Source organism: Notothenia rossii, assembly GCF_949606895.1.
Source record: "Notothenia rossii genome assembly, chromosome: 5".
Lineage (NCBI taxonomy): Eukaryota > Metazoa > Chordata > Actinopteri > Perciformes > Nototheniidae > Notothenia > Notothenia rossii.
This window is the reverse complement of record NC_136903.1, coordinates 44,571,903-44,594,409: the sequence shown is the minus strand read 5'-3', so window position 1 is coordinate 44,594,409 and position 22,507 is coordinate 44,571,903. Positions and strand designations below refer to the sequence as shown.

Genomic DNA, 22,507 nt, shown 5'->3' with positions numbered 1-22,507 from the left:
ATTGTCCTAGCAGACCGTGGGTTCGATATTGGCGATAGTGTGGGATTTTACTGTGCTTCACTAAAGATGCCTGCATTCACCAGGGGGGAAAGTCAGCTGTCAGCATACGAGGTGGAAGAGACAAGAAAAATAGCTAATGTGCGTATTCATGTCGAAAGAGTCATAGGATTAGTCAGAAGAAAATATCCGATTCTGCAAAGCAGAGCTGTGCCCATAGAGCACATGCTAACAAAACCAGGTGAGGCACTAGCATTAATTGACAAGATTGGGGTCATTTGCTGTGCCTTGTCTAATCTGTCAGTGTCTGTCGTCCCATTGGAGTAAAGTCATGGAGCTGTAGTCTTGTAAATAAGAAACCATGTATTATTCAGTATCATTTAATCTTTTCAGTAAACATCTTTTTGTGTTCAAACATCTTGTGTTCAAGTCTTTTCAGTAAACATCTTTTTGTGTGTTGTAAATTGTGTAGCCCTAATCAATATACAACTTTCATCTACATTCAGGCTTAATTCATTCAACAATATTCTAGAGATGACAATTGGTCTGGTGACGCTCCCATGTATGGCCATTGAGGGTTATTGTAAATAAGAAACCATGTATTATTCAGTCTTCCTAGTATCATTTAATCTTTTCAGTAAACATGTTTTTTACAATAGCAATATATCACACAGCCCTACTTTCTCTAGTGAGTGTGGTCAGTGAATCTGAAGGTACTGTAATGCAGGTTAAAGAGCTGCCACTGTGCAAATAATAATGCAACAAGGAGAGAACCACAACTTCCGCTCACAACAAAGTCTTCTGTCACCATGGGGCAGCCAATCAGATCCAAGGAGCAGATGAATGGTTCGGAGGTTTTTGGATCTATTCCGGCGATCACAGGCTTGATGTAGTATGGCCCAAACCTGATGAGAGCATGACATATTTACCATTTATGCAGGTATTTGTGCCTACTGTAAGCAGCTTAAATGTGGACATGGGTCTATATTAAGTTCAGTGCACTCACCTCTTCTCGTACAACAGGTTGGACACCATGCTCATGAATGTCTTGGGCTTGATCTGGCGACCCTCCTTCAGCTCGTACAGGTTCAGTCTGAATTTAAGCCTCTGGGATCTACACACAAGGCAAAGACGTCCATCAATCCTCAGATATTTACATTGAATTCAGTCATCACAAATCTAACTTATTTCAAAGCTATGGATAGCAGAATTTCTAATAATGTTTTCTCCCCTATTTATTAGAATGCATAGTAATTAGGGCCGGGACTTTTACGCGTTAATTAAGATTAATTAATTACACAAAAATTAACGCATTTTAATCGCACTTATTTTTGCACCGCGGAACGTTTCTCACTGGATGAGTTTCAGGGGTACCGATTATACTGGAGCACCAACTAACGTTCATGACTTCAAACAACAACAAACCACATTGAACAATAGTCAAACGTGAACGAAGAAGCTGATGAGACCGCTTTGGTTGGCCCCGTGGATGGGACATTTTGTTTTAAAAAACGGACGGATGGAAGCATCGATAAGAGCACGGTTGTTTGCAAATTATGCAAAAAGGAATTTGCATATCACCGCAGCATATCAAGCCTCAAGTATCACCTCAATGCAAAACATATAGCAGCTAGCGTGGAAGCTAGCGTGGACGTTAGCCCGACTCGGAGTACAAGGACCCACACCCAATTCGCGTTGATCAAACAGTGGCCTATGCAACAGAGAGATTTTATTTTTCATCAGGATATTGGAAGAATAGGAGGGATTGAGGTCAATCACTGGCACTTTTTAATTTTATTTTAAATGGTACACTTTATGTTGAACTATTTATTATGTTGTTGGTGCAACTGGCACTTTATGTTGAACTGTTTATTGTTTTGGCCAAGGTTATTGAGAGAGTTGGACTGAAATTGATTAGATTTTTTAAATCAACTGTTGGTAAATCAACAAAGTCTGTTATGGCCTCAGAAGCAACAGAGAGATGTTTTCTAATAGTCAGGGTTTCCAATGTTCTGAATGTACTTGCAAGTATTGTGTTTTACTTAAAAAACAAAGTGTTATAGTTTACAGAAGGTCTGCCTACCTATAGGCTACCTGAATCTCTGAAATGTACTATATTCCTAAATATGCTATTGCTACACTTTATGGCAAAGATTGCACTTTTCTGTTGGTCTTTGTTAAGTACCACCTTGCAAAAAATAAACAATGTTTTGTTGCTTAAGCTTATGTATTCAGTCATTATTCAATGGTATACTAAAATCCATGTGAAAAAAATTGCTTCTCACTGTTCTCAGGTCAAATATTTAAATGTGATTAAAAATGCGATTAATTGCGATTAATTAATTACAAAGCCTGTAATTAATTAGATTAATTTTTTTAATCGAGTCCCGGCCCTAATAGTAATACTATTCAACTACAACACTTTTGTTGTTGGTATAAACATTATAGGTGTAGTATTGTACTTGACACTCCAGGCTTTCTCTAAATGAGAAGTCTTACTTAGTCTAGATCTGAGAGTTGTAGCTTTATAAATATCAATCCTGTCATCATAGTACCTTGGTGTTCACAACTGTTTAGCCACTTTGAGAGAACAAGGTGGAGGTCTACACACTCACACTGTCTGAACATCAGTGGCCAGTCCTGCCAGCCCAATATACAGCTTATCTCCCATGGGGAAGATCTTCTGTAAGTCTGTGGTGACCATTTGAGCCTGGATGCCAAACCTCCAGTCCGCTGCTATCGCCACACAGCTCTTCCCTCGCATGGCCATGACGGCCCCTCCGTTATAGGACATAATAGACTGGATGAAGAAGGAGAAACGTAAGAAGAGTTAAGTTAGTCAGAGCTTAAACCATTGATAGATCAAACAACTGATTAAAGAGACAAATCAAACTATTTAAACATAAAGCTCATTTTTATGCACATTCATTGAAATAAAAATTAAGTTTAAGTTGAGGCCCTTCTATACAGCATAACATGTAAAGAATATCCTAAGAATATGTATTATTTGCAACATGCAAATAAGATACTGAATAATGTTGTCCTCAAAATAAATGACTGAAATCTATGTATTTCATTTAAGGACCAAAAACATGACTCAGGGTTATTTCCAACCACCCAAATGTGTAAACATGGAGCATAACGTTCATCTAAAATCATTTCAACGATCAAAATAAATAAAAGTAAGATAAAATAAAAAGTGTAGTTGTAGAACATTATTATTGAACCAAAGTCTTTATTATCCCGCGTTATACATGTTTAAATGTAATGATGTATAGTGAAACCTCGTTGCTGGGTTGTTGAAGTTGTTGCAGTTGTCTGCTGTCAGTGGACTCACATTAACAAATTGCTGACTAGCTTAGTAGGTTGAAGCCTTAGCTAACCAAACTAGCAAAGTCTAATTAACCAAACGTTAGCTGATGTTGACCCAAACGCAACATCAGCCCTTTAAGTGAACCGGATTTATTGAATCATAATGCCATTAAAGGGAATTCGGGGAATGATTGTAACAGTTAAGTTAGCCTACAAGACACAACGTTAGCTCGTGTGCAGCTAAGTAAGCTAAGTATTTAGCATTGCAGCTATGCCCCGGCTACCATCACAATGAAATGTTTTGTATAATTAACTACAACATTGAATATATTGAAATGTTTAGAGTTGTGAGATTGAAGTTACTTGCAACCCCAAACTTAAAATATGTTTTCATTGAATATTTGCTAAGTTTAAGCAGGATGGAGAAGTCTATTTAAGCTAGCTGGCTACCAACATTAGCTTAGCCATCTCTTGTAACTGTTACCCTTAAATACTAGTTACATTTGACCATTTACCTAAAAACACATTGGCATGTGATCTAATGTCTGGTGCTCTTACCATTGTGAGTGTGTTGTGATTTTTTCACGATATCTGCGGCCTGCAGGTTCATTTAATTGTTTGACATAGTCGGTTTCCTCCATGATTCCTGCGTTGATGAATGATTGCGTTTTCACTTCCTGACCTCCACTTGAATTTCGCGCGTCATAGAAGTCACGTGACTGAAACCAAGATATTACAGACTTGTGTAACAGGGTGGTTTCTTTAACCAGTTGAATTAAATGTTCAAGTTGAGTTTGTATTTGTGAGGCGTTGTCATCCCTTTGCATGAGATCCTTCATTGTTCTAATTACACTTTTCATTTTGTGAACCTTTGATTGACGTTCCTTTTGGAGCTTTTCCATTTTATTTGCCAAAGCCTTGGCAGTGAGTATCGACTCTCTCTTTTGTTCATCCATTTTTGCCACATTGACATCTGAATTTGATCCACTTATTGACATATCCTTTTAATGTTTTAATGAATGAACAATAAATGCTCCAATCCACACAACCTCTAGCGGCAAAAACCAACACACGCAAGCAACAAGTCACGGCCCGTCTACACTACAGGCATCGAAAAATGCTTTCAACGGTTCGCCCATTCACTTGAATGGGGTGACGTAGAAGATTTTTAATCTTCGCCGAACTGCATTGTGGGGAGCATGGCATGGCTTTGCAAGAGTCACGAGCATCTATCGGCATCAAAAGTTGAACAATGTTCAACTTTTGAGGCTCGATGCTTGGCATCAGCCAATCAAATCCCGTTTATGCAAATCCCGCCAGTGCAAGCGCTAGCCAATCAAACCGCGTGCAAGCTGGGAGAGCCAGACCGCAGTTCATTTCCTCATATTCCAAACGAGATATTACGGTAGCAAATCACCCGGTTCTTTACGACCAGAACTATTTACCGGGATACAAACCGGAGGAACCAGGCATGGAGGGAGGTGGCAGAGACAGTGGGTGAAACTAGTAGGTTTTTCGCCTGTTTGGAGAGTTTATATCCAGTTTACTTCGTTTTAGCATTGCTATTGCTTTGTATGTCGGGGGCGGGAGATTCATGTGATTGGTTGTTGGTCGCAAAAAATTGCCAAGCTTCAGACACGCCCAGCTTCAAGATTTGTTTATGCCTGTAGTGTAGACGGGCCGTCAGTCCCCAATGGACACGCAGCAGTAACTTATTCGCACTGTGTTCTAACAAACATTTACACAGCATGAATGAAGAAGTTACATACCGCTCGCTCCTGCTGCTGTGTGGATTGTCCGTCAGTCTTTTTTTATCCTCCCGGCAGTACGCTGAAGTTTCCTTAAGCCGCTCTCCAATACAGCGGCGAACACGGCGTTTCAATGTTTCCTTTTAATTCCACTGCGTCACAGATCGATCCTAGGAATCTCCGTATCCTCGATTTCCGTAGATCCACGCTGTGGTACAAGTCTTTTTTGTTGACTTAATATTGCGGCAGTAATCTTAAACAAAGTGCCGCGAGGGACTAAACAAGAGAAAAAACACTGTGGATGTCCATCTATTACCAAGTGCGCAGGTAAAAACAACCGGATATAAGCACAAACGTCACCACACAAATCCAATGACACGCCCAGCACCTATAGTGACTCAAAAACATGTATCGTAACAAACACAGAAATGGCTTCATATGTGGCTCCTACACAGGGTCGGCGTCATGGGTGGGCATTCGCGGGTCATGCCCCCCCAAATGAGTCACTGTGCCCCCCCTGCCAGGCCAGGCAAGCCCTGCCACTTTGCCGTTTTTTAAATTAATTTTTTTATCATATTATAAGTGAAAACGTTTCCACTAAATCTTTTTTGTGTGAAATAAATCAGAAATAAAGAATATAAATAAAAACACAGCCTGAGGTGTGCTCACTGGTGATTGGTGTGTTTCTTGACCAATGACCCCGGCCTTTGATTTGTTGTTATTAATTCAAAAAATGCGCGCATAATTAGAAAGTCAGTGAGACGAAGCTAATGCTCGGACTGTCGGACAGTAATAAACTAATGGATATACGTAAATGGCTGCAAAGTGCGGCTGCTACACGGCCTCCTCCAACTCCTCCACCTCCTGAAAACGAAGGGAATAATGCACCCATCTCCAGCATCGCCGGCGGCACCACCTCTGAAGAGCTGGAGCCGTGCTCTTCGACCAGCCAACCTGCTAGCCAAGCCCATCCACCTGCTGCAGCTAACGTTAGCGCTGGAATTCAACAACCCATAGACAATATTGGAACTGATCAGCCCAAACAAATCTTCTTAAAACAGTACCCTTACACCATCCTCACTGGCAGGAGGCGTTCGTTCTGTCTCTGCTTGGTATCACAACCGAGACTGGCTTGAATACAGTGTCAAGGCCGATGTTGCATTTTGTTTCTGCTGTCGGCAGTCTAGCAAAACCCGGAGAATGGATGCATTTATGTCTGTTGGCTTCCGTATCTGGAAAAATGCGGTGGAGAGAGACAAGGGATTTCAGAAACATGCAAATTCAAAGGAGCATCTCTCTTGCTATGCAATGTGGAAGGAGCGAGAGGCGTGCCAGCACTGGAAAGGAGATTTCTACACTTGTTAACGCAGACCAACTACGAAAAAACAGGTATTATATCTCCTCTCTTATTGATTTCTGGTGGAAAACCAGCTGCCTTTACGAGGGAAGATAGAGGCTTTTGATAACATGTCACTGCCCCTCTCCCTGGGGGCAGTGGCCTTTTCCTCTCCCTGCTGGACTATACGATAAAAAAAGACCCCAAATTGGCTGATGTAGTGAAATCAATCCTTCGAAACGCCACTTACACTTGTCACGAAATGCTAAATGAACTCATAAGTACACTCAGCAATGTGGTGACTGAGGCTATCGTGGAGGAAATAGGAGACTCCTTTTACACACTGAAAGTAGATGGAACCCGAGCAATAATTTCACCATATATGTAAATAATCTCTGCAATAATTTATCAAAGGCTGCTTTCCATTTTTATGCAGATGATACTGTTATTTATTGTTCATGATGTTATTCCATCTAATTTATCTCAACTCAAGTTAGTATTAAATGCAGACAAATCCAAACTCATTATATTTTCAAATGGCAAAAAGTTAACTTATTTTCTCCCCAACATTTATACTGTTCAAGGGACTGACATTGACATTGAAAGGGTCACTACATACAAATATCTAGGTTTTATTATTGATCAGAACTTATCTTTCAAGTCACACACTGAAAATGTTGTTTTAAAATTAGGTTTCTCCTTTCAGACAAGGAAACATTTGATCTCTGTAACGTTTTTACCAGTATTGGATTCTGGCGATCTGCTTTACATGAATGCCTCCAACCAGTGCCTAAAGACTTTGGATACTGTGTACCATTGCATTGTGCATTACGTTTTATTACTGGAAGGATATATATATATTGTGAGTTTGGAATAAATATGCACTTTATGAAAATTATTAGTTGGTTACTGTGAGTAAAAACAGTAAGGTTAATAGCCAACTGCATGTTTGTTTTGCTAGTGGATCGCCAGGCCCTCTGACCTGATCTGTGGAGTCTCAGCTGTTCATATGAACAGGGCTCGACATTATAAATGGCCCGCTGGCCCGGAAGCATTATTTAGACACCCCGGCCAGCATAACGTACTTTCAAATCGCCCCACAGCTGTTTGCTGCGGAGCCCAGCGCGAGCAGTCTTCGGTGAGCGGGAGCGCACTCATTCACTACAGTCAGTAGTGGGAACCGCAGTAGACAAAAGGCGTTGCTATAGCAACACGTCATGTTTATGTGAAAATGGGTGGGGTCAGTGTGCGAAATACCCGTCAATAATCGGGGGGTCCCCATCTCCCGTTTATTGCGCAATATACCGGTCGAAGATTTCTCAATATGCAGTAGGCCTATACAATATTTCATGGATGCAATCCAAGACAATCAGTAGTAGCAGCGTTTCTCAACCGGGGCGCTGTCAAATAATTATATATTCTAACGTTCATATGAATTAATACGCGACCGTTAAAGAACCATCTGTTTTCGATTCTATGCGAGGAAATGGGAGCAGAGCTGGTCTCACACACACACACACACACACACACACACACACACACACACACACACACACACACACACACACACACACAGTCTGTGTGATCTGCGTGTAGGGAGGGGCAGGCCTGCACACACACACACACACACACACACACACACACACACACACACACACACACACACACACACACACACACACACACCAACTTGAACGCCAAGGCTAATTATGCTTTTCTTCTTAACCCCGGAATCCACACAGGACATACGCACACGCTCATCTTATGCACAGCAAAGATCGAAAAAATAGTCTTTTACCTTAAGTGAGAATAGACCAAAGATGCCTTGGCTCGACTTCTTCTCGTTGCCGTCCTGGTTTCCAAGAAGAAGAGAGGCGATGTCCTGCTCTAATCCAGCTTTTCACGAACGGCACTGGGTCGAATTTGTCCAAAGGGGGTCCGTTTAGGTCCACAAACAGAAGCGAAGACAGGCTCTCCTCGCGCAACCTGTTGCGGCTCTGGTTGTCGGTGTTATTCACGGCGGAAAAGCCTCTCTCGCACTCAGCAGACGTGGGGAGGTAAGTGCGACTTGCTATGCATAGCCGTTCCAGTGTTTTGCCCGGTGGAGTGCCCTGCAATTTCCAGTCTCTAAACTGCCCCACGGCGTCCCCGGCTGGTTCTCCGAGCGATTTAGCCAGACGGTGTACTTCTTGTTCGCCATACAAAGTCAAGTCTTCCCGCTCTCCTGGCCAAAAGCGCTTATCAAGAGCTTTGAGCGTCTGGACCAAGCTTGACTCCGGTAAGCGCTTGGTTAGAGTAGCAACCACCGATTCATAAAAACGAGGCTTGTTTATTTTCCCCCTGCCTTCTGTCAGCTCTACGTCCTTAAAAAAGCCCTATGAGACGCCCTGTTCAGCCTTCTTCGTTGATCTCCCCCCGGTCGTCTTCATGGCGGTCAAAACATTGATAGTTTGTTTGATGTGGACACTTGAGTCCACAAGTGTCATTTCTCTTCTCTGCAGCTTGAGAGACAGGCTCTGGAGTTCACGCAGGATGTCTTTCATGACAGCCAAATCTTCCACGAATCCTGAGTTGGTTAGGTGCTTGAGAAGTCCCTTGTATTTTTGCCTCTCAAGATCATTACGTGATGCGTTCTCACTGGATGTTTTAAAATGGAGTGCTAGTGCGGGGAAATCTTTCCATACAGCTTTTACTGTTTTAAAGCTGCTGGCAACCCATCTGATTGACCTATTTTCAGTATTTCCATGTTGAGCTCGGCCGCTGCTTCTTCCAGCAATCTGGAATTCCTGGTTGACTGATTGTAGAGTGAGTATAAATGTGAAATAAATATCTCAAAGTGATTAGTGCCACCCACATCTTTAAGAGCATCTTTGACTGACAGTTCTAGTCTGTGCGCCAGGCAGTGTACAGACTGCACGTTCGGAAAATTGTTTTTGAGTCTGACGACAAGCCCACTGGCTTTTCCCGTGAGCACTGCAGCCCCATCGGTGGCTATGCTTATTAGGTGCGTCTTCAAAAAGTCATCATCCATTCCAGCTTTATATAGACTCGCCATCATCGAGTTATAAATTGATTCAGCATCGACCCCATCTGTGAGTTCCACTATATCCAGGAAAACATTATCTACATCCCCCTTACCACTGACATCACATCTTACGTAAATGATTAGATAGGGACGACCGTGAACGGTACTTTCATCAATTGTGATTGATACCTTTGAATCCATTTCTTTCACATTAGAGACGAACTTGCGGCGCATTTCCTTTGCAATGTGACTTATTATTTCTGCGCATGCATGGTCAGATTTGTGGATATTCCCAACTTCGGCTCCATTCAGCTCCTGCATTGTCATGAGGGGGTTGAGCTTTTTATAAGATAGCTTTTCCTTTGCTACGGTGTAAGCTGTTCTAAACGAGACTGTTGTTTTCTTGAGTAAATCGGACTGTACATCAATGAAACAGTTTTGGAGGGTTTCTTTGTCTTTCATCTGTACTATTTCCACTGACCTTGTGTGGGCCTGGCTGTCCCTGTGTTTGTATATCTTCTTTCGTAGCTGTTTTGCATCAGGGCTAGTAACATCACCATTGATCCATTCTTCCGAGAGGTGTAAACCCGGTCCCTTTTCTGAGAGTAGCAACGTTTTTGCTTTCCTACACACTAAGCATCCTAACTTTCCAGCCTTAATGTCAAGCCAAGGGTTGCGGTCTTTCCATTCGCCCACCTGCTTCGTTGTCCAACCACCCGGCGGAAAGTCACTAGCAGCAGTAGCAGCTACCTCCGCACCTGCTGCGTCTTCTGAGCGCTCTGCCTCAACTTCACCTCCTTCTGGGGAGTGACTGGGCGGGACAGGAGCCCCCGACTCGCTAACGGTTCTGGTAGCGAGTGCTGTGCTAGCTGCTGCGTCATCAGCATCATCTCTGGGTGTCTCTTGGTCATCTCGTGGTGTCACTTTTTTGGATGTGAACCCAAAGTGCGCGAGTGAAACACTTTGGTTTAGCTTTCTCTCAGACAATGTAACGTCTTTCTCTCCTCTTTGCCGCGCATGGCTAATTTGCATAATTTGTGTCCGCGTCACGCAGCGTACCCGTGTCAAGCGGCTGGCTCTGCTTTTGACAGCCAAAATAGAAGTTATTTGTGAATAAATGTTTTGAATTATGAATACTGGACATAGTAGGCTTAAAAACATTTTAGTGACCATTGCAAGTGACAAATACATATTATAATTTCAGACCCCCCCTAAATGTTGCTGTTGAGGCTTTCAGGGGGGCTCAGGTGTTAAACGGGGGGGTCGAGCTCCCCCGGATCCCCCCGTATTTCGCACACTGCTTTCAGGTGAGAGAGAGAGAGAGAGAGAGAGAGAGAGAGAGAGAGAGAGAGAGAGAGAGAGAGAGAGAGAGATGTTCTGGAGCCGATCCTGCTCCTACACATCCCATTCATCATTGGAACGGTAAGAATCTCAGTTACAACACTGACTGAAGCCTTTCCATCTCCAGTATGCCTACATGACAAGCATTTGTATAATATGCAGTAAACAGATCTTTGACTTATTGCAAAATTATAAAATGAAATTCACCCCTGCTGTCATTCTGGCTTTCACTGTTCAAATGAGATGTCAACCATCAAAATGGGATAAGGGGTTCCAAGGGGTTCTCAAACGGATAGGTTATTAATTTATTTGCCTAATAGTTGCTTAAAACACAAACAAAATTGTCGATCTTATCCAGTCATATTTTTCCGGAGCTGCTTCCTCTGGGAAATACTTGTTAAAGTGTTCCAGGAGGGCTTGCAGGTGGGTAGTGATAGACTTCTCCACAGAGTTAACACTAAGTTCATTTTCCTCTATGAATTCCTCCAGCTCAGTAAACATGTCAATCCTCTCCATTTCAACTCGCGCAGTCCAGCGATCCACTTTCCTCTTGAATGCGCAGATTTTATCATTCAAGGACATGATGCTTGTGTTTTCACCTTGCAATGACAGGTTAAGTCCGTTCAGTCTGTCAAATATGCAAGACAGCCTTGTTAACCAGTCAGGGTCTGTCAGGTGGTCAGCGAGCTGGGACCCATGCTCTGTGAGAAATAAGCGCACCTCGTCCCGCAGTTCATACAGGCGACTGAGAACATTTCCCCTTGAAAGCCACCTGACTTCTATGTGGAACAGCAGGCCCTGATGCTCCAATCCCAGTTCGTTGCAGAGATTGGCAAACAGCCTGGTGGACGGGATTTGATGTAGTTGACCATTTTTTATCGCCGTCTCAAGAACACTTTTAAGCTCTGGGTTAAGCGTTTTACTTGCTAGAGCTTCTCTGTGGATAATACAGTGCGTAAAGATAACGTGGGGCGCCACTTGTAAGACTCTTGCTTTTAGTCATCTCTTTTTCCCCAGCATTGCTCCAGCACCATCTGTACCCACACCGATGCACTCATCCCAAGACAGTCCCTCTTTTATTTTGTTGTCAAGTTTTGTGAAAATGTCCTCGCCTGTGCACTTTAGCTCCAGCGGGGTGCAAAATAGTATGTCCTCATCAAGTTTTCCATTACAACTGTATCTGGCAAAAACAAGCAGTTGGGCAGAGTTTGACATATCTGTGGATTCGTCTAACTGCAAAGCATATGTCCCTTTCTTCACTCTTTCAATCAGCTGACACTTGATATCCTGGGCCATGTCCGTGATGTGCCGGGATATGGTCCCGTCAGACAGCGGCACTGCTTCCAGCTCCCGTGCCTGTTTATCCCCGTGCATTGCCTTACTCACAGCGATAGCAGCAGGTTTAATTAGGGTTTCCCCGATTGTGTGTGGCTTTTTTGCCTGTGCAATTAAATATGCCACCTCATATGATGCCTTTTGAGCCTTGGTAGGGATTGTTGCTTGGTTAATTATAACTTTCTTTTGGCCTTGCAATTCTCTCTGCTTTCGGCGGAAAAAATCTGCTGGTTTAGTAGCAAGAGAGGGGTGCTTCGTGTTTAAATGTCTGAGCATTTTTACGGGCTTTAAGCTCTCATGTGCAAGAACCTCAGTGCACACTACCCATTGGGGATGTTGTGCTTCATTGATAATGAGGCATGTGAATCCGTACTGGATGTATTCCTCTCGATACTTGCGACACTTGGATGAAGGCTGGTCAGACTGCTCATGGACCGCCTTACGGTTGTCGTCTCCTCCTCCTCTTCCCGCGCAAGAAGTCGACGGCCTTTTTGATGGCGGCTCTCCGCTCTCCTCCGCTGCCTTCTCCGCTGGCCTGTCTGCCTTCTCAATAGTTGGTATTAACCAACGTTTCATTTTGAAAAATGTATTAAAGAGCTGTTCAGAAGAAATATACTAGTATAGTTGATGTGTGTTTTACGTCTCTGATATTTAATGTGGTGCTGTAAAGTGACCTTTGAGCTGCAAATGATACTGTCGTAAATCTGTCAGAATCAAAATTCTTTATTTGTCCCGCTTACCTATTAAACAGACTTACATAATACAAAATGTCTATGCACACGTTATTATTATTAATAATAATACAAATAATAATAATTAGAAAATATATTTTTTAAATATATATTTTTAAAACACCTCAGGGGTCACATCAAGAGGATTCTGAAATCATCTCGCGACCCCCCGTCGGGGTCCCCCACTTTGGGAACCCCTGCTCTATTGTACAAACTATATTGCTGGATACACAAATTATGTTTGTTAGATGAACAATGTTAGTTGAACAATGTAGGAGACCCCAAAAACAGTTTCCTCTCAATAAGGGCTTGAAATGTGCATTAGTTTGTTAACAATCTCAGCAGCTGTGTTCATATCTGCACACATGCACTTTACAAACTACACTGCTGAAAACAAGAACAATATGTTGAATAACAGTCCAAAACAGAAACTCCCTTCTTCAAGGAGCTATGACACAGTCATTTGTTTAGAGGTGATATCTCAGCAGTTTATTTCTGAGTCCATGGATTCTTGCGGAGCACTGGTCTGGTTTGATGGTCATGACGACCTTTTGAAGGAACTCAAAAGAGTATTTCATGTTGCGGGGGTACTCGAGGTTGAGGCAGTAGATTGCCCCATTAACATGGTGAAGCCTGTGGGCACATCTCGGAGGTCATGTAGGATGATCTTCTCTTCTACCACCACAGCCACATTGAAGACTTCCAGAGGAAATGAGTCAAGCAGAGGGCCTTCATGTCCAATCAACAGTCCAACCTGCATTCCTTTCAGGATCACATCGAGGGTTTCTTCATGAGCCAAATAACAAAGACACATACATTTTAATTGACTGTTCCAAACTTGAAATAAAAACACGACAAATTGCAAGGTCATAATTTTTTCAGTAGCCTAATTATTGCAATTCCTAAATTAACAATAGTAATACTTAAACAATACACAATATTGTAACAATGAGCATTATATTGGCTATGGCAAAACCTCAAATTAAGCGAGAGAAAAGTAAATGTATAATATATAGTAATATAGTAACTTACATCCAGGGGTTAAATTGGGCCGGGGCTGTCCGGGGCTAAGCCCCGGCACATAGGACGATGCTCTATCATCACCCTCGCAAATTTCTCATATACCAAAAACGATATGTTAAAACTTTTTTCGTTCTTAATATAGACTATATTTAGTGTCGATCGATATGTGTTGACTTTACTTTCAAATAGCAGATCTCTGTCACCGGATATAGTTTTTTGGCTTGGTGAACGTGTGTCTCTGCTCCGATCAGGAGTGGCAGCCCGTAGCCACCCCGCCCGCCCGCCCGGAGTCTGCAGCGGAGCCGCGAAACCACGCGACCCGTCCTGTAACACGGAGCCCGTTTCCTAAACCAAGCTAAATGTATGTATGCGGGTGCATAAAACTGAGTTCTGATCGGTCATAATAACATCGACTTTTGGTGATGATTAAATTGTTTACAGTGAAATGTACAGCATACTTTTGGCCATAATCTTGCAGCCCTATAACTGAGATTTCATCAAAAATGTTGTCTAGCAAGTGTGCAGAGCAATGATGATTTAAAATAGCAATTTGAAGGTTGGATATTTGTAAACATTTTTGTGTGTACATTAATAATTTAAGATCTAATGAATTAAAATTAAGTAATTGCTATTTGTATTGTGTCATTTGGTGGCATCAATGTTTGCATTTGATACAGATAATGGAGAAGTTGCTTTAGGGCCTCATATACAGTATAGCCCTTAAGGTAAAATCATGAGATCTTCGACACCCCCCCACACCCTTCCACACGGAGCCCCCCCACATATCAAATCCCAATTTAACCCCTGCTTACATCACACATCCTGATAACGTTGCAGGAATCCTCTGCAATAAATATTGGAAGACCGAGTAGGGCAGCCATTCTTCTGTTCTGGTTTGTGTCCTCCAGGGGGGGAAAAGACAAGGATAGGTAAATATGATAGCCAAGCTAGAATCCTTATCTTTGCACATTTTTGGTAATAGTTTCTCTGTAAAATACTTGACTCTTTCTGAAGACACTGCAGAACACCACTCATGGCCAACCTTCTTCCAGATGCTACAGCAGCTTTGTAAGCCTCCAACAGACTTGGAACCATGGCATCTAGTCCTTCCAGGAAATATTTCAGTAGTAATTTAAAGAGAGGAATCCAAAACATAACGGCAAGAAATAGTAGCCCTACATGCTTTATGTTGTTGAAGTATAGTATCCTATAGTTCAGTAATAATAGTTGTACCACATTGAAAGTCCTCAATTGTAATGAAATGATGGAGTATATGATATTATACTCCATTACTTATGTAATAGTATTATCAGCAACTTAAAGGTGAGGTATGCAATTTTGGAGAAACCAGCTCGAGTGCGCTAGAATTTGAAAGTAAAAACACCCTTCATGCAGATCTAGATCCCTCCGCTTCGCGTCGGGCTCCTGGGCCCGGCTCCTGGGCCCTTTCTCATTTCTCTAACTCCCCTCCTCGACTCCTATCCTCGACACTTAGTCCCGCCCACAGGAGATGCGAGCGGAGGAGCCGAGGAGGGGAACCGAGGAGAGAGGAGGGGAAGAAGCAGGCGGTTAGAGAAATGAGAACTCCTCTCCTCTGAGCAGTCATTTTAAAGAGACGTCCATTAATGATGACAGGAAACACAGCAGCACTCTGTCTGATGGACAGATGTGTTCATGATGACTTATATATTTACTTTTAATTCATTCACAGTGCGGTATAATGAGACAATAACAGGCCACACACACACACACACACACACACACACACACACAGTATATATTTATATAAATATATACAATTTCAGAATCAAAAAGAGCACTCGCATAATAACGTAACACTATCAGAGACTGGATATACCCCAATCTCCCCTCTTTGGTCGCTCCAATGAGGAAAATAAATTACGGGCCAAAAGTTTTATTTACAAGTATTAAAAGTAAGCAGAGGACACCAAACCAACTGAGACCTGTCTGTCCGCTGCACCTACGCACACACCGTACCACACACACGCACCTACAGCTCCTAAAACAGGCTACAGCCGTTGTGTATTTTATTATGTGAAGCACTACATGGTTTTAGATAAATATCGACTCTTTGTTTGTAGATATCTACTAAACTAAAGCAAATAAAGAGAGTAGGCCTGTTATACTGAGTGATATATATTATACACACTGCTCAGGTTTCTGCACGGACCTCACAGCTGTTCTCTCTGTAAACATCGCGTCGCGATGAAAGCAGTTATTACAATAATATCCAGGGGATGCATGCAGAGCTGTCATTGGCTGAGATAAGTCAGGCCGTGCGTCACGACTCTTTGAAACATCTCTATTCCCGGAAATGCATCCATGAAGGAGTCGTGGAGGACCGTGGAGGACCCATCAGTGTATCCTCGGTTATAGCTCCTCCAGAGAGCCTCCTCGAAGCTCGATCCTCGAAGTGCATTTAGAAAAATGAGATCTCCTTCAACATGGCGCGCTGAAATTCATTTCCGGGTCACTACCGGAGGACCGAGGAGTCGAGGAGTCGAGGAGGGGGATTTGATGAAATGAGAAAGGGCCCCGATCAGCCTGTCGGGTGTTATTTTCCCCATAATGACCGCGTCGCTGCACATTATCCCTTACCAGCGCCGTATAGACTGAGAGTTACGTCATCTCCGTTCACTCCAATGGACCACTTTTTTAAAGCAATGGCGGATCGCGGAGCCTCTCAATCGTTCCCCGGAAGTTAGCGCCAAGGCTAGCAGAGCTGTAGAGTTGCAGCATAATAGACCGTTCGTGACGGACTTTTAAAGGTAAGAAGAAGTTTAAAGATTTATATTGCGGATATTATCAGTACATCTGATTCAAATTAACATGTGTATTAAAGGATGTCAGTGGATTATCCCTAAATTAGTAGATTTAGGGAACGTTTACAGATAACAGATAAAGCTAGGATACCGGATCAAGTTAGCAACACACGTTGAACAGCCTTTTAATTGTAAATTCCGTTCTCTTAATGTCATTTCGTCCAACGTTGTTGAATTAGAGAAGAGGGGCTTATAAACGGGATTGTATGCGGGGGTGGAGGGAGTTAAATATTAGATAAATATAACTTTGGTGCGTGTAAGAGTGAGTGTTTTTAGCAGAGCCATATTGTGTCCTTGTGATTATGTTGATTATTACCTGTCTGTATAATGTTGCAGCTCAGCTGATTTTGGATTGATGGCAAAGGGAGAGGGACTTAAGTGAGAGTGAAAACACAAGGTAAGTTTAATACTACTGTTTTATATAAGTAAGCATACTAAACATGTATTCTATCACTGTATTATATAAGTAATCGTGTTAGTAACCTACTGTATGGCAGGTGGAGGAGCAGTGATGTTACAGGTGGAGGAGCAAAACTGCAAGACTGCAAACTCACAAGACAGAGAAATCAAAGTTTGTTCTCCAGAGAAGAGATTGATTTCACTTCATTTATTTCATATTTTCTAAAGATGTGGAAATGGCACAAAAAAAAACTTGAGAGCTGTAACCAAGACAACTGTAACAACATGAGTAGAAAGCCACCAAGGTTTTTCAAGTCCCTCTCTTACTCCATTTTGCCAACCCAAACTTCCAGGTACATGACGGGACACCTTGCTTGTTTTTGTTATTTGCGCTCCTCTGGCTGGGTGCTGGCAGGTGGAGGGCAGTGATGTTGGCAGGTGGAGGGGCAGTGATTTTACGGGTGGAGGGGCAGTGATGTTAGCTGTTACACACCAGGCTCAAACTTAACACATTGCATCCTTCTTTGCAGTGTCCTTATTCCTGGAAGGGGAATCTGCAATTCCTGCAGAGTTTTGTAACCCGTTGGTCCGCACGCAAAGCGGATTTTTAAAGCCTTCTTAATTGTCTCATTGCTCCATTTTATCCCCTTTGTGGTGAGTCTGCCTAATGCCTTAAGTTGGTCTTTTGAAAACGTTTTCTTATATTTGTTGTCCCTAATTTTCATTGTTTTCTTGAGAGCTGCATTTTCCTTCCTGATTTTTCTTAGTGCAGACTTTGCTTTTTTGGTGATTCCTTCTTGGCTCTTTAATTTTCTCTTTAATTGTTTTAATAGATCTGTTTGACTGGCTGCTGGTTCCCTCGTATGCTGACTGGCTGCTGGTTCCCTTGTATGCTGACTGGCTGCTGGTTCCCTCGTATGCTGACTGGCTGCTGGTTCCCTCGTATGCTGACTGGCTGCTGGTTCCCTCGTATGCTGACTGGCTGCTGGCTGAGTGGGTGTTGTCCACCCTCCCTGTCTCTCCTCACTAGCCATGTCCTCTCTTTCTTCACCCTCACTTTCCTTTCTCTCAGTCTCCTCATCCCTTCTTCCCTCAATTTTTGAGACTAATGTAAGTAGAAGACATGGCACTGTAGATTTGCGAACATTTAAAATATTATACCACTTAAAAATAAGAAATATGACTTTTGTTACTAAGAGTTCATACTTATTATACCTGTGTCACCTTTCACACTATAGCTGTGATCATGAGCTATGGGCTTTGTAGATACAGGTCCCGGGGTGAATCGTGGTGCAGGGGCCCTTCTCTTTTTGACCACAGGGCGACGCACGAAGATGGTGGGTATAGCCTCTGCTCTCAGCCTAGTCTTGCCCTTTTTTGTCTTGACAAACTGGTCTGCATCAAAATGTGCCTGCGGAGTGACTTGAGGTTACTTGACACACAGAACCACTCAGTTTTGTCTGCCCACATACATATTCCATAGTGGTTGAATACACAGTATTAGGAAACACTTTATACTTACTGGACATGTTATACTCATTACATACTGTATATAAAATATGACCAAGAATGTGAGACAACTTTATAGAAATTCATATCACATCTGTTACTGATGCCATTTGTCATACTTTGTTAAACTCACAAATAATAAAGTTCCATAACTTCAGTTGGGAACAAAGACCACACCTTATCTCCCCAAGGCAATTTCCCATCCAATAGGTGTGCTATATAGGTGTGTATAACCCTTTCTCCTGTCTGTTACTCCCTCTTTCAGCACAAGAACCAGAGGGGGATTCAATGGAGCCTGAATACCTGCACTGAGACCCTCACCCTGCACCCTGAGTCTCAACTCTGTGTTTTTCAAGCCTTTCCCTGTTTTTTTGTATAAAACAAAACATTAAGCTTTCCCAATGGCGTGGTTTTCGTTTTGTGAAAAAGTGAAAATGCAGTGTTTGTATATAATAACCTCACATATTTTTTTGCTGTTGGTCGTGAAATTGCTCCTGCTGACTTGAGCCAGCCATTTTTTCCTGCGCTCTGTGTCAGTGGGGAAGCCGTACATTCGTACTCCTTTCTCGGAGCGATTTGAGCATCCCCAGGCAGCACAGCAAACCATGGTGGCGACTAGGAGGCAGCACAGCAAACCAGGACAACACGGAGGAAAAGGCACAGACAAACTGCATGATATGCTATTCAATTTTTATTGAATTCCATGTATTTGCAATGGATGTTCCTAAAACAACACATTTAACATCATCATTATGCTGCTGCTGCTGCTAATCCTTTGATAGTCACCTGTCGGTCTCCTGTCTTTTCTGAAAGCCATAAAGATGACATTAGTCATTTAGATAACTTGTGTCCTCAATTACCATGGGATTACTGAAACTACCATGAATTTAAGAAAATGGTAGAAATTAATCTAATCTGAATTTTGAAGCATTCCTTTAGATCCCCTCCCTCTAAATATATCAAACATTAGAAAGTGATGCTCCTGATTACCATACAAGTTTAAGAAGATAATATTGGTTTTAAAGAATTCAAAGCTATAAACAGCAACAGGCTCTTTAACCAAGGCACTGTTAGCCTAACATGTAAACTAGTTGTTCACACTAATCCTAATATTATCACTTAATATTAGCAAATTCTATTTTATTTTTTAAAACATATTGATGTAAATACATACACATAACGATATGTTGTATAAATATTGCAAATCAAAACCTTTATTCAATAATAATTACCAAAAATCGTAGTTCTATCTCCTGTTATCAATGCATTCACATTGCCCGCCATGAACTTCCGGGGAACAATCCTCGTCTGCATGAACCACGTGACGATAACCGTTTTTGGACTTCCGCTGTCGTAACTCTTCTATCTATACACAAGTTATTGAGCCGTTTCCGCTCTACATCCTGAACTCCTCCCTTCGATGCAATGCACTTCCGTTTTGGCGGACTGGGTTTGTTTTGCTAGCTAGCTCCGTTGTGCCGACAAAGCACTGATATCGCAGAGACAAAGAGGATATAACAATTACAACATGAAGAAAAGTGGTTCGGGAACTACGTGTGCGGTAGTTGGTTGCAATCACTCGAGAAAGCACCTGAACGAGTGGTTAGATAGAGAGTGCTACGACCACAAACCAGCACCCAGCACCCAGCCATGTTGTTCATTAAATACAGATAAACACAACAAATACTGCATGCATTGTATTTTTTAATATTATATATGAATATTTTCATAGTGATGTAATTGTGTGGGCTGCTTTTATATTTTAATTTGTAATACCTGTTAGGATTAAACATGTGATCTTTCTTGTTGAAGCCATTTCTTTAGTTTCCTCTCAACAATTAATTAATTCAGTGTTATTTATGTACAGTATGAGCTTAATATGAATGATGAACTGTGTTAAAAGAAATTGTAGCACTCTAAGGAACATATGAAATGCAATAATGCAATAACAGTGCAATAATGAAATTAAATTACATCAAACTTTATTTTCATTCAAACAGTACAGGCACATATGATATATTGCACAGCATAAAGAGATCATGTAAATTGTGCATTATGTAAACAACAGGCTCCTGTGGGCATGACCTAAATAAGGCAGTTTATTTTGGTTTTATGCTGGGCCACGTCGTCATGTTATCCTCCCAGTTTTGCACTGAATTCGGGTGGGGGAGAGTAACGCCATCTCCAGTCAAAGAAGTAGAATCGTGTTCCCAAGCTAGCATCACTGTTAGCATCGAAATCGCTGTGTTTACACCAGTGCCCGTCTGACTGTTTACATCGGTTTACACCGACAGACGCTGTGCAAAAGACTTCCGGCGGAAATGAAGTGCATTTGTGTAGTGTCATGGCGCTACCCGTGTTTTGGCGCGTAAACTTGTCTATACGGCGCTGTCCCTTACCTGTTGTGGCGTGATCCATACATTAGATTTAAACTCAAGCGCTACTGCTATCCCTCTCTCTACCCCTCTCTCTATCCTACACCCCACCCACCCTGCTCTTGGATGCCCACACTACATTACGCACCGCACTATTCCCGAAAAAGCTAAGCTATTCTTATGACATTTTGGTATGATACTTAAACTTATAAAGTAATAGTTTGAATATCAGACACACGAAAACCCAACACAAATGTCGTCTCCGTGTCTCCTCTACCCTGCCCCCCCCACACACACACACACACACACACACGCAGAGTGGAGAGAAAAAAGGAGACAAGGTAGATCTCCCTCCAAAGATTCGAGTTGCCTCCAGGGTTTGCAGCATGCGCCACATTACACGTCTTTAAGTGTATACAGTTCATAATAAAAAAATGTATTTTTTACTGGTCAATATTAAACCCAAAGTGCACGTACAGCCATTAAAAGTGACACAGTATCGCTCCCTTATCCCTGAATGTGTGGCTAGCTGACAGCAAACGTTGCTAATAGCAATTTAAGCTAGCAAGCGTACCACTTAATTGTCAAAGCAAACCTAAATGTCGAAGTAAATTAAGATAAGTTAAAAATATTAACAGTTAAAAACAAACCCATTTGCTTACACTTTAATATGTTCATCTATCATTAGTAAGCACAACGTCCACAGATAACTTCATACTTTTTTTTTTTTCAAACCGTAGTAGTATCAGGCAAATAATTAAAGGTTTTAAAATCATTAAAACTTACCATTAGGCTACTGTCTTGCACAGCAGAAATAAAATGCCCTCCGTAACCGTAACGGTTCTAGCCGGTTTTCAGATACAGTCCGGGGTTGCGTTCCGATAATCAAAAAATCAGCTCCTAAATTCTAACCCTATCTCCTATTCCTTGACCTCTGAGTGAAACGTCACGGGGTTAAGGGATAGTGGATAGGAGAATTCAAAAGGACTTAGGAGAAGAGACTGCGGTACTTTAGAGAATCCGAATGCACTTTCGGTATCCAACGTGTTTATGATGCGCCAGCGGACGTCGTGGTGTGCGTCTGCTACTGTGGGGAAACTATGGAAACTACAGTGTTCTATACAACGGACTACAACATGGATGTTTAATAAGAACGAGGGACTCATCTAGAGACTCTGCACCGTGCTGTGATGCTGCTGCTTTATGCTTTATGAACGTGGACAACAGAGAAACATATTCTTCATGACCAAAGTTGTAATTGAAATAAAAAAAGGAAAGTGAAACTTATGCTCGTCACCCTCTCCCTCCGGTCCACATTAATACAAATGATCCCAATACGTATGATTGTATGAAAATATCTTAAAATAAATACAAATGTATTTATTATTAACGTTAGTCCTTAACACCTATCACTGTGTATATCACCATTCAAACATCTTTTAAAAGTTGAACAAACCCCACACAGCTCAGTGAAATGTTGACTTTATTTGATCATTTCAGTAAAAACTAATGTTCATATTTCTCTTTTTGATT

The 22,507-nt window shown here is 42.0% G+C and overlaps 1 protein-coding gene and 2 long non-coding RNA genes across 6 annotated transcripts; 1 reads left to right on the top strand and 2 right to left on the bottom strand.

The window, feature by feature from the left end:
* Window positions 1-361: 361 nt before the first annotated feature.
* LOC307040454 (proteasome subunit beta type-3-like) lies at window positions 362-8,799 on the bottom strand. Of its 2 annotated transcripts, none has more exons than XM_079683303.1 (4): window positions 8,192-8,799; window positions 2,613-2,797; window positions 1,004-1,111; window positions 362-902 (listed from the first exon to the last, which is right to left on the bottom strand). In XM_079683303.1, the coding sequence occupies exons 2-4, from the start codon at window positions 2,789-2,791 to the stop codon at window positions 683-685; spliced, it is 507 nt and encodes a 168-aa protein (XP_079539429.1). In that variant the 5' UTR covers window positions 2,792-2,797; window positions 8,192-8,799; the 3' UTR covers window positions 362-682. The 2 variants fall into 2 exon arrangements, with proteins under 2 accessions (XP_079539429.1, XP_079539428.1); XM_079683302.1 differs by lacking the exon at window positions 8,192-8,799 and adding an exon at window positions 3,868-4,332.
* Window positions 6,308-18,996, top strand: LOC307040455. 3 transcript variants are annotated; one of them, XR_013808495.1, is made up of 3 exons: window positions 6,308-6,446; window positions 17,028-17,744; window positions 17,924-18,996. It is a non-coding gene; the product is annotated as an uncharacterized lncRNA (long non-coding RNA). The 3 variants fall into 3 exon arrangements; XR_013808496.1 differs by lacking the exon at window positions 6,308-6,446 and adding an exon at window positions 16,193-16,637; XR_013808497.1 differs by lacking the exon at window positions 6,308-6,446 and having other exon boundaries at window positions 16,644-17,088; window positions 17,171-17,744.
* Window positions 16,537-20,984, bottom strand: LOC307040456. The gene is made up of 2 exons (XR_013808498.1): window positions 19,057-20,984; window positions 16,537-18,501 (listed from the first exon to the last, which is right to left on the bottom strand). It is a non-coding gene; the product is annotated as an uncharacterized lncRNA (long non-coding RNA).
* Between the last annotated feature and the right edge of the window lie 1,523 nt (window positions 20,985-22,507).

What these genes read in the sequence shown, in the direction of transcription:
- LOC307040454 (XM_079683302.1), bottom strand. An exon ending in GCCACTGATGTTCAGACAGT is followed by an intron (nt 1,112 to 2,612) that starts GTGAGTGTGTAG and finishes CCTTGTGTGTAG; the next exon opens with ATCCCAGAGGCTTAAATTCA. An exon ending in AACCTGTTGTACGAGAAGAG is followed by an intron (nt 903 to 1,003) that starts GTGAGTGCACTG and finishes TGCTCTCATCAG; the next exon opens with GTTTGGGCCATACTACATCA.